Source organism: Nothoprocta perdicaria, unplaced genomic scaffold (assembly GCF_003342845.1).
Source record: "Nothoprocta perdicaria isolate Ctin4 unplaced genomic scaffold, notPer1 scaffold_9, whole genome shotgun sequence".
In the NCBI taxonomy this organism is placed as follows: domain Eukaryota; kingdom Metazoa; phylum Chordata; class Aves; order Tinamiformes; family Tinamidae; genus Nothoprocta; species Nothoprocta perdicaria.
The window spans coordinates 1821723-1836311 of NW_020456198.1; the positions used below are offsets into that span (position 1 = coordinate 1821723).

The following is a 14589-nucleotide window of genomic DNA, read 5'->3' on the forward strand; positions in this document are numbered from 1 at the left end:
TATACATCTATTACCAGTATGCGATGGTGAGGGTATCAGTCACTCATTTCATAATGTAATTTATAGTTACATTACAAGAGAATCCGTCTACAAATAGCAACCATGTAATATTGATAAAGCATTTAGTAACCGAATATAAATTTAATGATAGAGATATATTATCAATAACCCGAAAAAAAAGTGTCTGTATAAGTAAATACAATTTGTTCCATCAGAAACCTAAGCAGAGACCATTTTGCTGTGTCAGAAACTTTCTTCCCAAGAACTTCTGACATCCCCAAATTCTTTCCTCCCACATAGATGTCAGAAGCCAAGACAGACAAGGTAAAAATCAAACCAACAGAAAGTTTTGAAAATGACAAGCAAAATATTTCTTGGCTGAAGAAAGGTAAGTTGCAGTGCTGATTTATTAACTACTGGTTTGTGTTGAAATGTACTTTGCACTAGAAATTCTTTTTTGATTAAAAARAAGAATCACACAGGCTGCTTTTATAGACAAAAACATGGGCCAGGATTTCTACCATGCAAATTCCATAGTTTGACAGCTACAAACCATGCCTGTACATTTGCTTATGGTGCAGAATGGCCTAAATTACCAGAATCTTAGAGTGCTCCAAAAGTTTTTGTTTTTTTTTTCTCTCCTCTCTCTTCCCAGTGTACTTGCAGTTAATGAGGAAGCTTTATTTGTTTAACTCTAACTACAACCACTAAGAATTATGGACCAATCAGTCCATTCTTGATAAAAAGTTTTTAACTCAAATGATTAATYTAGTACACTGCTGTTTGTATGGATTTTCAGGAATAAAAAGTCAATTCAGTCTTTGAATTTTGTGCTGTATTATCTTTGAGAAAGGCAATATAATTTGGCTTACCTTTCGTATATATGAAATAAAGTCTCAGAAGTAAATATACTATGAAAGAAGTATAGTGAGATTTTTTCAGCTTAAAGGTTGAAAATTGCCCGGTTTTAAAGCAGTTAGTTTACATTGGGTATTGCTACTTTGAATAATATGTTCTATTTGTTAAACCATTTAAGAAGAAAAATAAATAACRTTGTTAGCGTTTCCTATTGCATACCCTATACGCATAAAGATGGAAGGTCCTTAGGATATATTTCTTGCTGGAAAAAATAATTTGCCAAGTTAGCACGCAGCTAATTGCAAAGTTGTCTTTATATCTGTTTACCAGTCATAGCACTTTATATTTCATTGCATATAGACACATCAAGGAATTTWTAATATATATGTGTATACACACACAGGTATATGTATGATAGAGCTACATGAATTAAATTGAAAGTCTGAAAACAGAGCCTTTCAAGATATATGTGACACAAATTACATATCCATGGTTAGGTGCAAATTACTTCTTTTAATGAAAACAGTTATATTCTACTCCTAACAAAAGTATCTTGAGAAGACTCAAGAAATGATCTCATATTTGGAATTATTAACCAGGAGAGTACAGAGGCAAATGCTTGTTTATAGCAACCATTACTATGCCATCTGTAAAAATGTATAGCACTGTTTATTTTAAGCTCATTTTGTTAATTGTAAGTTAGATCTTTTAGCTACAGGAGGGGCTGCAATAAAGTAGGCCTAAATTAATGTCTGCCTCACACTCTTCATCCAAGAGCTCATTGTTTATGCAGCACTTCCACAGAACGAAAATCAGCCTCAAGCAGAGTCGACTGGCCAACACAGAGGCTTCGCTTGGCTGGACACCCAAAACCCTCCCTCCGCGTGCAAGACGTCAGCTAACATCAATAGACACTGCAAGATTTGCACTTTGAGCATCCCAGAGACAGTACAGAAGGGTGAGAACCGGATCCGATACTACAAGCTAGTGTTGCACGCTAGCTCATAAACCACAAATCCAGAACTGATGCGAGTATTGACGGCATCAGAGTGCAGCACAAGCCTAAGTTTAGATCATAACTCTCCAGCAGCACAGTTAAGGGGTAGGAGACTTTGGCTAGTCCATAGAGAAGAATCTCTGAGCAGCCAAGACAACAGGATAAGACCAATGACTCAGGACTCCCCCATAGAGCCCCATGTGACTCTCTATGCCCTGGTCCAAACTACTCCAGCAGCCAGATTGCATCTCCTAACACTTCTCTATTTCCTAAGTTGATGTAGCTTTTGCAGTGTTTTTCCACAGCATTTCCTAAAGACATCCACTGTGCTGCATTTCTCGGTCATTAGCAGTATTTTTATTGCTTTGCTCTCGTAGGAGTTGGTCTCTTGCAGAAGGAGCACGCCAAAATTTGTCTATTGACAACTGTTCTCTCTAAAATGTTATAAAACCAAAGTGGGCCTTCAAGGTCTTATCCGACAGCTGAGTCAATAAATAGCTGAAGTATGTGTCACAAGGGAAGGAAATTTTCCTTGGTAAATGAATATGAACATTATTTTATATTAGAGCTTTTTACAAATTTGTTATTGTTTCCTTGCTTTAAACACTTCTGTGGCACATGTTAGATTTTTAGAATATGGTAAACCAAACTGTCTGGAGCAGAAGCTTTACTTCTATGTTTAAATGCTTTAAAAATACCCTGCATATACATTTCAGGCATTCCAATAAACAATGAATTGTGGAGAACAGACTTCTACTGTTTCCATCAGTCAGAATAAGGAGACTGTATGTTCTTTTAGCAACCAGTTTTAAAGAAAAGTTATTTTTATTCATGGTTTTGTATTGATTATTTGTACCTTCTAAAAGAAGCAATCATGAACCACATAGTATCAGAAATACGCATAAGAAATATATACTAGATTGTGGGTTTTAGTATCTTTCGTAGACTACAGTTTTTTTTCCTATYGCTTTACAAAGAAATAGCTCACAGACTGGTATTGCAGTGGCTCAGCATGAAAATGAAGTATTTATTAGTTGTTCATTGCTTGGAACATTAGAAGCTGTTTAATCAGTTTGTGTGCGTGGTGGGTTGGATGGATAATCTGGCTGCCAGAGTTACTTATCTTCTACTTTTTTTTTTTTTGGAAGAGAATATTTAGTTTCTATCTTCCAGCTTCTAAAAGCTGAAATCAGAATCTCATTCTGAGGGAAAACTTCTTCCGCACAGTAAAACAGAAACCAAACTAGCCTTTTAAAAGTATTATCACAGAGAAAAAAAAAAAAAAAAGAATAAAATAGGTCGGGTTTATATGAACAGCAATTCGAAGTAAGACCAAATTAAAAAGATCGCGCCTTCACCTCTTAGTAACTCACATCTACCTCCACTCACCAGTTCCATGAGTGGACTATAAGATTGTTGGGAGAGAGTGGGGAAAGGATGCTTGCTAACTTATGTTAGCAAGGCCTTGGAGAGAAACATCTATGGAATCATGGCCCCAGACTGTATGTTTTAAAAGGAAAAGGACACATTTACCTTCTCCTTTTATGTTTTATCTTTCAAATATTTCTTTTTGGTGGAGGGCTATCTGTGGTACCCCACTCATTCCTCTTTGGGAACATGCACAAAATGCTAGCCTGTGAAATCACCCTGCAGATCTGTGGGGAGTCTCATGCATCATGCTCAGAGAGCAGGCAGGCCCATCAATAACAAAGTAGTTTGGCTGGTCCATGAAACACGAATATATAAATGTATATAGGTAAAGAAACACCAATATAGCATGTAGGTATCCTCAAAGAAATGTCCTTTCCAAGGATATGAGCCCCACCTGTTTCAGGCACCAGCAAGATGTGCAGTCAGCAGGCCATCATAGCTCAGGTCAAAAAGATGTCCACAGGTTCCTAATCTGGCATGAACAGTTGCTCAAGGGCATCTGTGAAACCTGGAAATCCCTCTAAGGTGCTTCTATAAGTGCAAGAGYCAGGGATGCTCCTGAGGCCTAACTGTGAGATGCTCCTGCCTTGCCCAGCACAGAGGTGACTCCTCCATGGGGACCCAGGCTCCTTCCTCCTTGGTGGTAATTTAATGCATAGATCGCAGTTATCTGCTGAGAAGATTGCTCAATGGCGAGCTAAATTCACACCAGCTTTAGCATGTGRCTTTTGGAGTTCCTTACAAACATTTAATCTCGCCATATCACTTGATGATTATAGCCATATGGATGCATAGAAGCAGGCAGGAGCTTATCTGACTGACATAAGGCTGTAAAAGGTGACGCTGATTTTGCGCAGGAGGCCAACAATGGTCTGTTCACTATTGCTGTGTCCATTGCAAGGGATTGAACATCATGGAAAGCGTGCCAGGGCCTAATACTGCCCTCCTATGGTTTCATTCAAAAGTGACCAGAGTAGCTCAGGAACGTAGATCCAAATTGCACAGAAATGAAATTTCATTTCAGGATATTTTCCACACAAAGCCCTTCTGTTTTATGCTGCCCAGCTGTGTACACAAATGCCCTCCATATATGACTTCYAGCAAGAAGTTAATGAAATAGTGTCCTTGCTCTCCTGCCAAAAGTATAAATAAAATGTTAATCTCAAGACTTTTTCCAAAATAGCCCCTTTCTGCGTTGAAATTCTCATAAATCAGAGATATTTTGTCAAAAATAAGCCTGTTTTCATTGTCTTGAAAACAGTAAAATGTCTAGCCCTGATTTCTTTAATCAGCTTCTCTAGCCAGCAGATTTTTGCTGTAGGGTGAAATTCAGCCCTATAGCGAAGGTCAGTATTAGGTCAGCACTTAAACCATAAAATAGGGCTTAGGTGCTAAATAGAGCCTCTGTTCAGGATTATATTTCATCCCTCAAAGGACCAAAGCCCATATGAAAAGGCAGATTTATTCGCATCATAGATAGGCCCAAAGCATCATTATCCAAATAATACCTTATTCCAAAACTAATACTGTTGGATGGGCGAGGTTGTGCCACATTTTTTTTACTTTCAYATCCCCAAAAGCTAATACTGAAACAGTTGCTTCCTAATTGCACCTCACCATAACATCCTGCAGCTGCCCCCAGAATATATTCATGGTAGCAGCAGCCAACCYCTCAGCTCCTGCAGCACTCCAATGCCTTTAGCCCCAGCACAAACCAGGCACCTAGAGCTTGTAAGAAACTTCCACAGGCAGCAACAACACAAGAAAATCATACAATCAGGGATCTGGTTTTGGCCAAGGAGAATTCTCCCAAATCAATTCACAGTTATTTCACAACCCTCCAGCTTTTTGGAAGAGCTTGAGTATTGGTTAAGGATTTTGTGTTTTGGTTTCAGAGAGAGTATTCTCAGCACACTGTTCTGATCTGACTCACACCAAGGCATTGAGATAGTTAAATTGCACATTTTCATTTTTTCTTTTTAATTCAGAAATCAGTGAATGTAATTCTACACACAYGCACAAGGACACTTGTTTTCTGAATTTTGCTGACTTTGGTCCAGAAGCTCTTTTAAGTCCTCTTCCAAATTGAAGTCAGTGGATTGAAGAGCTTTATAAAAGACTGACAGCAAAGAAATACCTCTCAGTTTCATGCGACACAGAAAACGCCAACTGCCTATAAGATGAATACTAGAAATCCAAGTAGACTGTTTCCAGATAAGAACCACAAAAAAAAAAAAAAAAAAAAAGCATTTAAAAACCGATGACAAGGATCCCAGGGGGCTCAAATTCCTGGAAGAAGCCTTGTCAGCTACAGGACTATGACCAAATGAATTAATCAAGACAACCCTTCCTTAAGCTGTAAAACGGCAGATTTAAAGACTCTCTTCCAATGCAGAGAGTACATGAAATCTACTGTGGTCCCAGCTCACCAATCCTAATTATAGTTTTATAAACTCAGTGGTCCTTGATCTTTGAACTGCAGAGTCCTTGGAAATGAAAGACTTTGAATACTGCCATAAAGGTGAAACATTCAGTAAAGACAGAGATACTTCGCTGAACAGCAGTCTTTAAAGTTACACTCTTAGGCTGGATGTTGAGGGTRAAAAATACACGAAGCAAAGTTGATTTAAGGGAGTTGGTTCCACAGAGGAAGAAAATGTCTACCCCACCCAACTGCCAGTTCTGGGAAAGACCTGAGGATGTTGCATCTCATACACCCTCAAATGTGTTGAGGAACAAATTTTTTATTTAATTTGAGCATTTTTTTCATAGCTTTGCCTTCAACTGTGTGAGTCCAGAAAAAAAAAAAAAAAAACAACTCTGCTATCACTCAGATAGTCATTTGCTGTTGATTCTCTCAGGGGTGTACGTGCCTGAGAAGAATCCACATCTCCCAGAGCTTTCAGAGGATTTCCTATTTATGATGGCAAACTGTGGTATATAGCAAGTCACATAGTTGATCCTGAGTGTCAGGATCAACTGCGTAATTCCACTAAATTAAAGGGGATGTATTGGCTTGCAAAAAAATCAGTTTGTCCCAATACGTTAAACACAAGCACCTGTAAACACTTCAGAACTTAGATGAGATAGGAGGAGCAAAACACACCATTCATACATTGTCTCGTTATTAACATCTCAGCTCATAGGGGGAACTGTCGAAGGCAAAACTTTTCTCCCAGCTCTATGAGAGTATGAGCCAGAAAGATGCATGTARCAGAGAGAATAACTACTCTGGATGATTAAAAAAGGAAAAAAAAAAAAAAAGAGAGAAAGAAAAAAAAATGTACTACTAACAGTGATAATAAGTATTTTCAGAAGACTCATAATTTTTAATGCTACTGATTGTATATTCTCTTTCTATTAGAAATTGCATTGGCATTTGACTCCAGTAAATGTGTCGCTTCCAGAAAATGGTTTGCTTCCCTTCAAAAATGAAAGCTGAGCACACTGACTGTGTCTTTAATCAACTTTAGCCAATACTTCTGAAAGCTCAAGAAAAAAAAATAAAGTGTTATTTGTATTCTTTGTAATCTGGAGTACTGCAAAGAGCTCTAAGGAGTTATTATCATTTTGTTCTGGAGGGAAATGATAAGCCTTTGGAATCTAATTTTGTATTAGAGATGTCCAAAAACTACAAAAAAAAAAAAAAAAAAAAAAAGAGAATTTTCAAACCTACTAGTGAGCTTTTAATTCATTTATAAAGCTTTTAATCCTTAATATGAATTCCATCAGGAAACAACTATTGTGCAAGCTTGATTTACTCTTACCCAGAGCTTGAAGTTTTTTAATAGTGAACTTAAGTCCAATGCCAGTCTACAGCTATCACTGCATGGTCAAGAGTAAATAATCCCTTGGTCCAATGAAATTGGAGCAATTTTCAAAATTTGTCACAGAAAAAAATTAATGACCTTTACTTACATTTTTTTAACAAAAATATCTCTCAAAATGTCAGAATTCCCCAAGTAGAAATTCAGATTTGTGAGCAAATGCAGCAATCACATTTGTAATTTCAGACTTCCATTCCCCTGCAAAAAATTCTCTTTGAATTCCATCAATTCTCAGAATGTGTTTTTCAGCCCTGCAAATTATATACTGATACATAAAGCCAGATTGTCAGTTATATTGAGGTGTAAAACAAAATCTAACTGAACCTCTCTGATACAAAGGCCATCTGGGAAATTAAGGATAATTAGGTTATGAAAAAAAATAGTTTTCCGCTTTTGTCAAGGAAAATTTACTATCACATTCTGCAAAACATAATTTCTAAGTGCTCAAAACAAATTTCAGTAAATGGCCTAAATTCTGGGCATTCAAATTGTCTACTGTTTAWAGTACTATGTCTATGGGCTATGGTGGCATTGCAATTACAGCTTAGGCAAAGACTAGAAGTGAAACTAGTGGCATTACTGATCATGTTAGATGAGGTTCATAGGAATTCTTTCTCTTTAGTTTTCGGAATTAAACCCAGAACAGAGAGATACACATTCAGAATGATGTCTTTAGATGCACAGAATTAGGCAAACAGAAGACGCAGCCATCTGAACTTTGCAGGAAGCGGTTTCCAAAGAGAAAATAGCAGTATGTATCTGCAAGCTAAGCCCAGAATCTTAAAAACAAGACCCTGTCCTGCACCTCGGCACCTATCTTATATGTAGCTGCACTGCGATTCACCAGCCAAGCACTTTTATAAGCCACCATAGCCCTCCTCTCAATTTAAGGTTAGTTATCTCATTCTCTCTGTCCACTGACTGGAGTTCACTCTGGGACTCTGGAGACTACTAGGCAGAAGGATGTCCAAGTTTCTTGATGGCTCTAAATATAAAGTGAGATTAGTTTTTTTGAAGAGAACTTCCCAGGGTGAAGTTTTTTACCACTTGAGTGATATTTAAATGGTACAAAGGATCCCTGCTCTTCCCCTAAACTAGATKAACTTTCATAGAATGAAAGTTAAACAGTTTCTTAAAGTCTCCTGAACACAGTCTCATTCTAGTTGTCTTGAATCTCARTGAACGCATTAGATAAAAACAAGCAAATGCAATTAATTAAATCATAAATTTAGATTGATTATTATTATCTGCCTACTTAACGTGCTTGTGATTATTGCAGGTAAGGATTATAATGTTTTCTTTCCTCAGACACAAATGAATATACACAATACAGAAATGTCTACATCAAGAAAAATCAAGAAAAATAATTCTCAGGCATGCATTTAGTTAAACTGATGATTATTACTCAGATAAGCATTTCTCAGGCATTAGACTTTTTCTTTTTAGTGTAACATGGAGTTACATATGGCTATTGAACTTTCAAATTTAAGCTAAGTTTAAAACACATTTCATGAATTCATAATTAAATGTAAGCTTATTCATTTTGACTTCGCATTTTCCTCAATTATTTCTCTTAAATAGCAACATTAACCTGGGAAATAATAACGAATAATGTACTATGATGATAAACTAACTTTTTTTCTTGAAGAAGSTGAGAAAGAAAGTTAAGACAACTGCAGGAAAAACTAAATACTGCGGCTGTAGTTATTCTGCTTAAGCAGAAAGCTTTGACAATATATCAGCTACTTTGGATATTTTAAATGTTGCATTTTAAAATATTACTGATATTAACAACAACAAAATCTAAGACGACCTGACATAAAATATTTGAAATAAGCCATTTCCAGTCTCAAGCTAAGTAGTGATGGTTTGATGTTTCTAGTTTAATTACAATTAAACATATAATAGTTTAAGAACTTCATGGAGATATTTTTAGAAATAAAACTATTAATACTTTATTTCTAGAAAAATGTCCTGAGCTTTAACAACTTTGGTCTATATTTATTGTCACTTCTMTCTGGAATAATCATCTCTCTGGGTACCTAAGAGATGCTGGAAATCCACAAAGAAACAATTTTGATACTGTCCATGTAGCACAGGAAAGCAAATAACACACAACCCAAGCAACTAGCAAAGCAGATCCTGTTAATATTCTCAATATGCAGATAAAGAGTTCYCAAAGACTTTTTGATTCTTTCACAGGACACCTATGTCAGATTCATCCTCAGTGCTCTGAAAGCTCTTTCCATWGATGAATTCCATGAATTTAAAAAGACTTTTTCCCCCTCTAACTCACACTCTGAGCCCTTAACTTTATGTTATAACTTTATCTGAGAAGAGACAGTAATCACGACACAAATAAAATCCAAGCAGCACGGGAAGTTCACCCCACTATCACTTGGAGGGAATCACCAGCAGTCGTACAGAATCTCCATGCCTTATTTTTTCCATGTAAAATAAAATACAAAACTAAGCAGTGGTTTTACAGTATGACACAGCAGTATTACTTGCATTAGGCCAATTTACCACTTATGATAGCAGTAATAGCACTAAAAGCCAATAAAAGTGGTCTGTTCGTTCAGAGATTGGCTTTTATGGCTTATTCTAAATATTATAAAGTGAATCAAAAGCTGTCATTATAGTGTCTAAAAAGCCTCCGTACCTTGTAAGCAAACAGTGTGACTTTGACAAATAATCATTAATATGCCTGTGTGAGACCAGGGCTAAAAGAGAAAGAAAAAGGAAAACCTAATATTTCACTTTACATAAGTCATTAAGATCATTTCGAGTTAAATTTCACACGCACAAAAAAAACAGCTTTATATGTAAAAAGCCATAATTTTCCTAGGCTTTATTTAAATCTGTGAATATACTTTTTCATAAAACAAAAAGTTGTCTGATAACCAATCAAAGACTGATTGAACTATGAYGACGCATTCTCATCAGCTTAGGAAAAACCAATGCTGCCCGTGTCTTGGTAGCACCTTTCAGCCCTGACAGGCAGGCAGCATCATATCCAAGCTGAACCTCCCTTGGCTCTCATCCTGCCTGCCAGTGGCCCCAACAAGGCACAGCACCATTTGCCCTCTTCTTGAGACACAAGTAGTAAGTTATATAAGCCCCAGCGAGACATAAATTATCTCCTGTCTTATACCTGGCCAGTTACTCTACCAAGAGACCCAAGGGAGAGGCTTTAGCAGCTCTCAACTACAACCCACCTACCTTCCAGCCTTTCTCCGATAGCTGCAGGGCCCATCYGTCTGGGGACAGCTAGGGCCACCTCTTAACCTTCATGCTCATCTTCCAGGCCGAGCTGTTGACCTCAGCTACTAGCTAGGTAGACATCTCTGGGTCACTGCACCCACCCACAGCTCCAGTCCAGCCTCTACAGCTCTCTTGGACAGGCGCCTAATGTTTGTGCCCTCACAGTGACAGTGCTTTGTGCTAGGGAGTTTTCCTGGCTCTTGCTATTTGCAATTTTGGGTCCACACTATGATAGCAAGCTGGTGTGCTTGCAGGTGAAGGTGCTACATGGTATGTTGTGCAGGTGTATTGAGTGCACAGATTCATGCAACAGCATGTTGCGTTATAGCACATGTTTTGCTAACAACACGTGGTGCTGCACTGCCAGGGGAATTGTTCCTCCTAGCTGGGCACTTYAACAGCCATGTGAGCTTTGCAGGTATTTATGTTAACAGAGAAAGCAACAGACTTTCCCTTCCAAGCTTCTTGAGCTAACTTTTTCACATGTGTTGTAGACCTCTGCGTTAACAGCAAGGTGCAAGACCTCAGATGGAAASAGATACACCAGAAGTATATAAGCTTTTACCCAAGCTACACAAAAGCATGCTAGGAAACCTGATAGGAGTCTTCAGGTGCTTGCTTTTATCCAAGGAACAGAGTTGTATGCAGTTTCATAAATCTGTGGAAAGTGGAGTTTCTGTTCTAAACGCCAAAACAGACTGATCTGATAATTTCAATCCAAACAGCAAAAAATTAAAATAGCTTTTTTATTCACAAGAATTAAACCAGTTTAGTCTGTTTAAATATTCTCCTTCAGGCAGAGTATTTAGCAACTACCTAGCTCCCCTCCATATTGAACAAGACCTTTTCTCTACCCAAGCTGGTTCAACAGACAATCGACAACTGAGGCCTAAAGAGCAAAGGCTGCTTGTTGAAATTGATAATGCCAATGCTTTTCTTCCATTTCCATCAATAGTATTTTGTAGCACTGACTGCAGTTTCAAGTATTCCTTAAAACAAAAAAAAAAATAGTAAAAAAGATCCTGTATGCACTAAGGTTTGAGTGGTTTTGTGTGCATGCTTTTTATGTTATGGATCTGCAATGAGTGTATATGCACACATATTTCTTCTTTAATATTTTCCCCCTGGGTTCAATCCCCACGCTTTAGCCCCACCTACATCTCTTTGTCACACACAAGATCTTTATTAATGCTAAAGTAAATCAGAGCAGCAGGCTCTATAGGTTGCTGTGCAACCTGAAACCATCTATGCAACACTGACAAAAGCCAAGGCAWATACTGGATTTGATTTTTTTCACCAAGATTTTGAGCATAAAGTCAGTGGAATTACTCACATAAAGTTAAGCTTGTGCCTAGGCTTTATTATTATTATTATTTGGTTTCTGGTTTAAGAGGAAGATAAAGAATGCGTTGGCCCAAAATAAAGACTATCTCGTGAGTAGGTTGTTGCCCTGTCTCTGTTTGCTAGAGTGATCAAACTGCATCCTTCCCTCTACTAAGGAGACCACCTAGAGAAATATACTTTTCTCAAGCTTTGAAAAAGAGGCCAAAACTTAACTTTAATATAATACATATTTTCCATTTTACCCCTTCTAATGAGACACATTGATATTATTACCTGCACTTACTGTGTTTTGCTAATGGGAAATTTTTCAAAAACTATGTGGTAATGGACTGTGGGATATAGGATTATATATTTATTATTCTCAAGAGCACTATGTAGACTGTACCATTAAGATGCAAGCAGATTGGCAGAATAGGGCTTGAATTCTGGCAAAGAAAAAAAACCTGCCAAGTTTGATGGAATTTGCCCATTAGACTTGGTTTGACTCTGTTTTAAACCTTCACACTGATTGAGCTACAGTTGCTTTAGTCAACTGTGCTACAAACAGGCTTCACTGAGCACTCTGTTCTGGATCAACTGCATGAAGTCAGGGTGAAGTGGTGGCCAAAAGACTGGAAGACTAGGAGCAGTTGACTGTTTGATGCTACACAGAAAATATTTCTGTAACCAGAGATAACAGCAAAATGAACATAGATATGCAAAATGAGCATAGTGTCATCCTGTTGATAGAAAAGAAAAACTTCTATCCATATAAATTGTATTTATACATAATAATGTCTAAACTTACATACACATGAAGGAACACAATCAGGCTACAGTCAAATACATCCTCACTTTCTCTACCACAATAAGTCAGTTCAGATTTCTGCCGGCAGTGGCTTTTTCAGAAATGAAAGGCAGGTTTTGCACAATTGAAAGTTTGTCATTTTAAGATGAAGGCAGCTTCTTGACCCCCCTGAGGGTAAGCAGGGATTTGACTTCCATTCATTTGCCCTTTGTAATGCACCACTTTGTCCACAGCAAGAAAAGGAAGAAAAATCTAATGKAAAGAGACACTGCTTCTTGGATCAGATCTAAGTACTTGTAACACAGGCACACTTAGGTTGTGCTCTTACTTAGAAGAGGCAATAGACCAAAAGATTTGCAAGATCCAGCTTTGCTTAAACTGCTTATATATTCCTTCTCTAGTAGGACTGAGGTGAAAGAAACTTGTGATAAATTTTTACTTTTGAGATGCTCAAAATCCTTTCAGTCATTAACCAAATAACATGCTGGTATATCAAGATGTTTGATAAGAGTGGAGATGAACTATTAGCTTAGAAAAATGAAATAAACAACAACAACAAAAAAACAACCTGTCCCCCCAATGAATGGCAGCAAGTACTTTTTGGTCTATGATGGTCTATGCAATGCCAGACCATTCATGGCATTCCATTTARTTTTATGAGCTCTGAATTGCAGCACTAGGATTGGCATTAAATCAATTAAACTTTCCCTTTCGAAAATACAGTCCTCTTGAACTAACAGATGTTAATAGCCTTATGCACAGATCTTAAAAGGTACATTTCCAGCACTAGACACAATGCCACTTTTTTTCCCATTGGTGCCCCATCAGAGCTCAGATTGCACAAAACACAGCGCATAAAGTTAGAATCAGAGCTGATCAGTACCTCCGAATCCTCAGTTCCCAGAAAGTGCCGAGAAAGTGACAGTAGTTGTCATCATCATCCATGAACAACACTAGAGTTACTGAAATGGAACTTTCCTTGCAGTGTCCATAAATCTGCCCTACCAGGGAAAATTACCTAGAAAGAGGATTTTCAAGTAACTTCTTCATACACACTGTCCACAATATACTTTATGAATTCTGTATTTGCCCTGTGGTTAAGGCTGTAAAAAGAGTGGTCGGTAAGAGGTCTATTTTCTCCTTCTAAACAGTTCGGGCTCTTCTATATTCAATGACTATTGGTTGTATTAGCATGATCTTTTTAGCTCCTAATACATATTAATTTGAAATATACAAAATCATTCAAATAAATAATTGTGCAGTCTGAAAAAAAAAGCAATTTAAACTTTTTCCCCCTAACTGGAGACACTTTTTACAAATAGTTCTTTTAAGTAGTCTTAATAGTATCTCTTTAATATTGCCATTAAAATTCACTAGAGTTCAAGAGCAGAGCAAATTTACATCTGTTAAAATAATGGAATTGACATTGATATTACATCATTGCTATTTTAAATAATCATTCTTCATAATTCTAACCTACTTGCTTTAAGTTGCAAATAAAGGGCTTGTTCCTGCTTTCATCAAAGTCAATGGCAAAATTCCTTTTGGCTTTCAGGGAGCAGCACCTAGCTATAAAGGTGGGGCTTCTACCACAATACAGTGGGGTTTGACTATGCTCATTTATGCAGGGRAGAATAATTCACTGCAGCAAAAGAYTGAGGACATTTCTATGAGGTCTCTTGTGCCCCACTCAGACTGGATAATTCTACTGGTCTAGTTTGTCCCTAGAAATCATGTAGTCCTATAAACTATTGTGACTTTAAGAAAATTACAGTTCTCCTGTTAAGTTTCACAAGCAAGTAATATTTCATATATGTATTTATTTGCTGATTTTTGTTCTGCTACGTAGTTTTGTTTCCTTGATATTTTAGGAGAGTTTGCTCTAAGAGAAGTGCAATGGGAACTCTCATAAATTCATCTTCTCTTGAGAGAACTTTAGCAGTTTCACTGAAATTACATAAATATTCTCGTACAAAAAAAAAAAAAAAAATCAAACTGAACCTAAGGGAATCAGAAAGAGGTCAACAAGTAACCAGCAAACTGGGAATGTGCAACYGTTTTCCCAGCACACCATAAACAGC

At 37.3% G+C, this 14589-nt stretch overlaps 1 protein-coding gene across 1 annotated transcript in view; it reads left to right on the forward strand.

Moving 5' to 3' along the window:
* Positions 1 to 300: 300 nt before the first annotated feature.
* MDFIC2 (MyoD family inhibitor domain containing 2) overlaps positions 301 to 14589 on the forward strand; it is a 39504-nt gene continuing 25215 nt past the window's right edge. Inside the window, exon 1 of the mRNA XM_026052601.1 lies at positions 301 to 388. Within this exon, the coding sequence (XP_025908386.1) occupies positions 301 to 388 (88 nt within the window). The remainder of the gene's footprint in view (positions 389 to 14589) is intronic.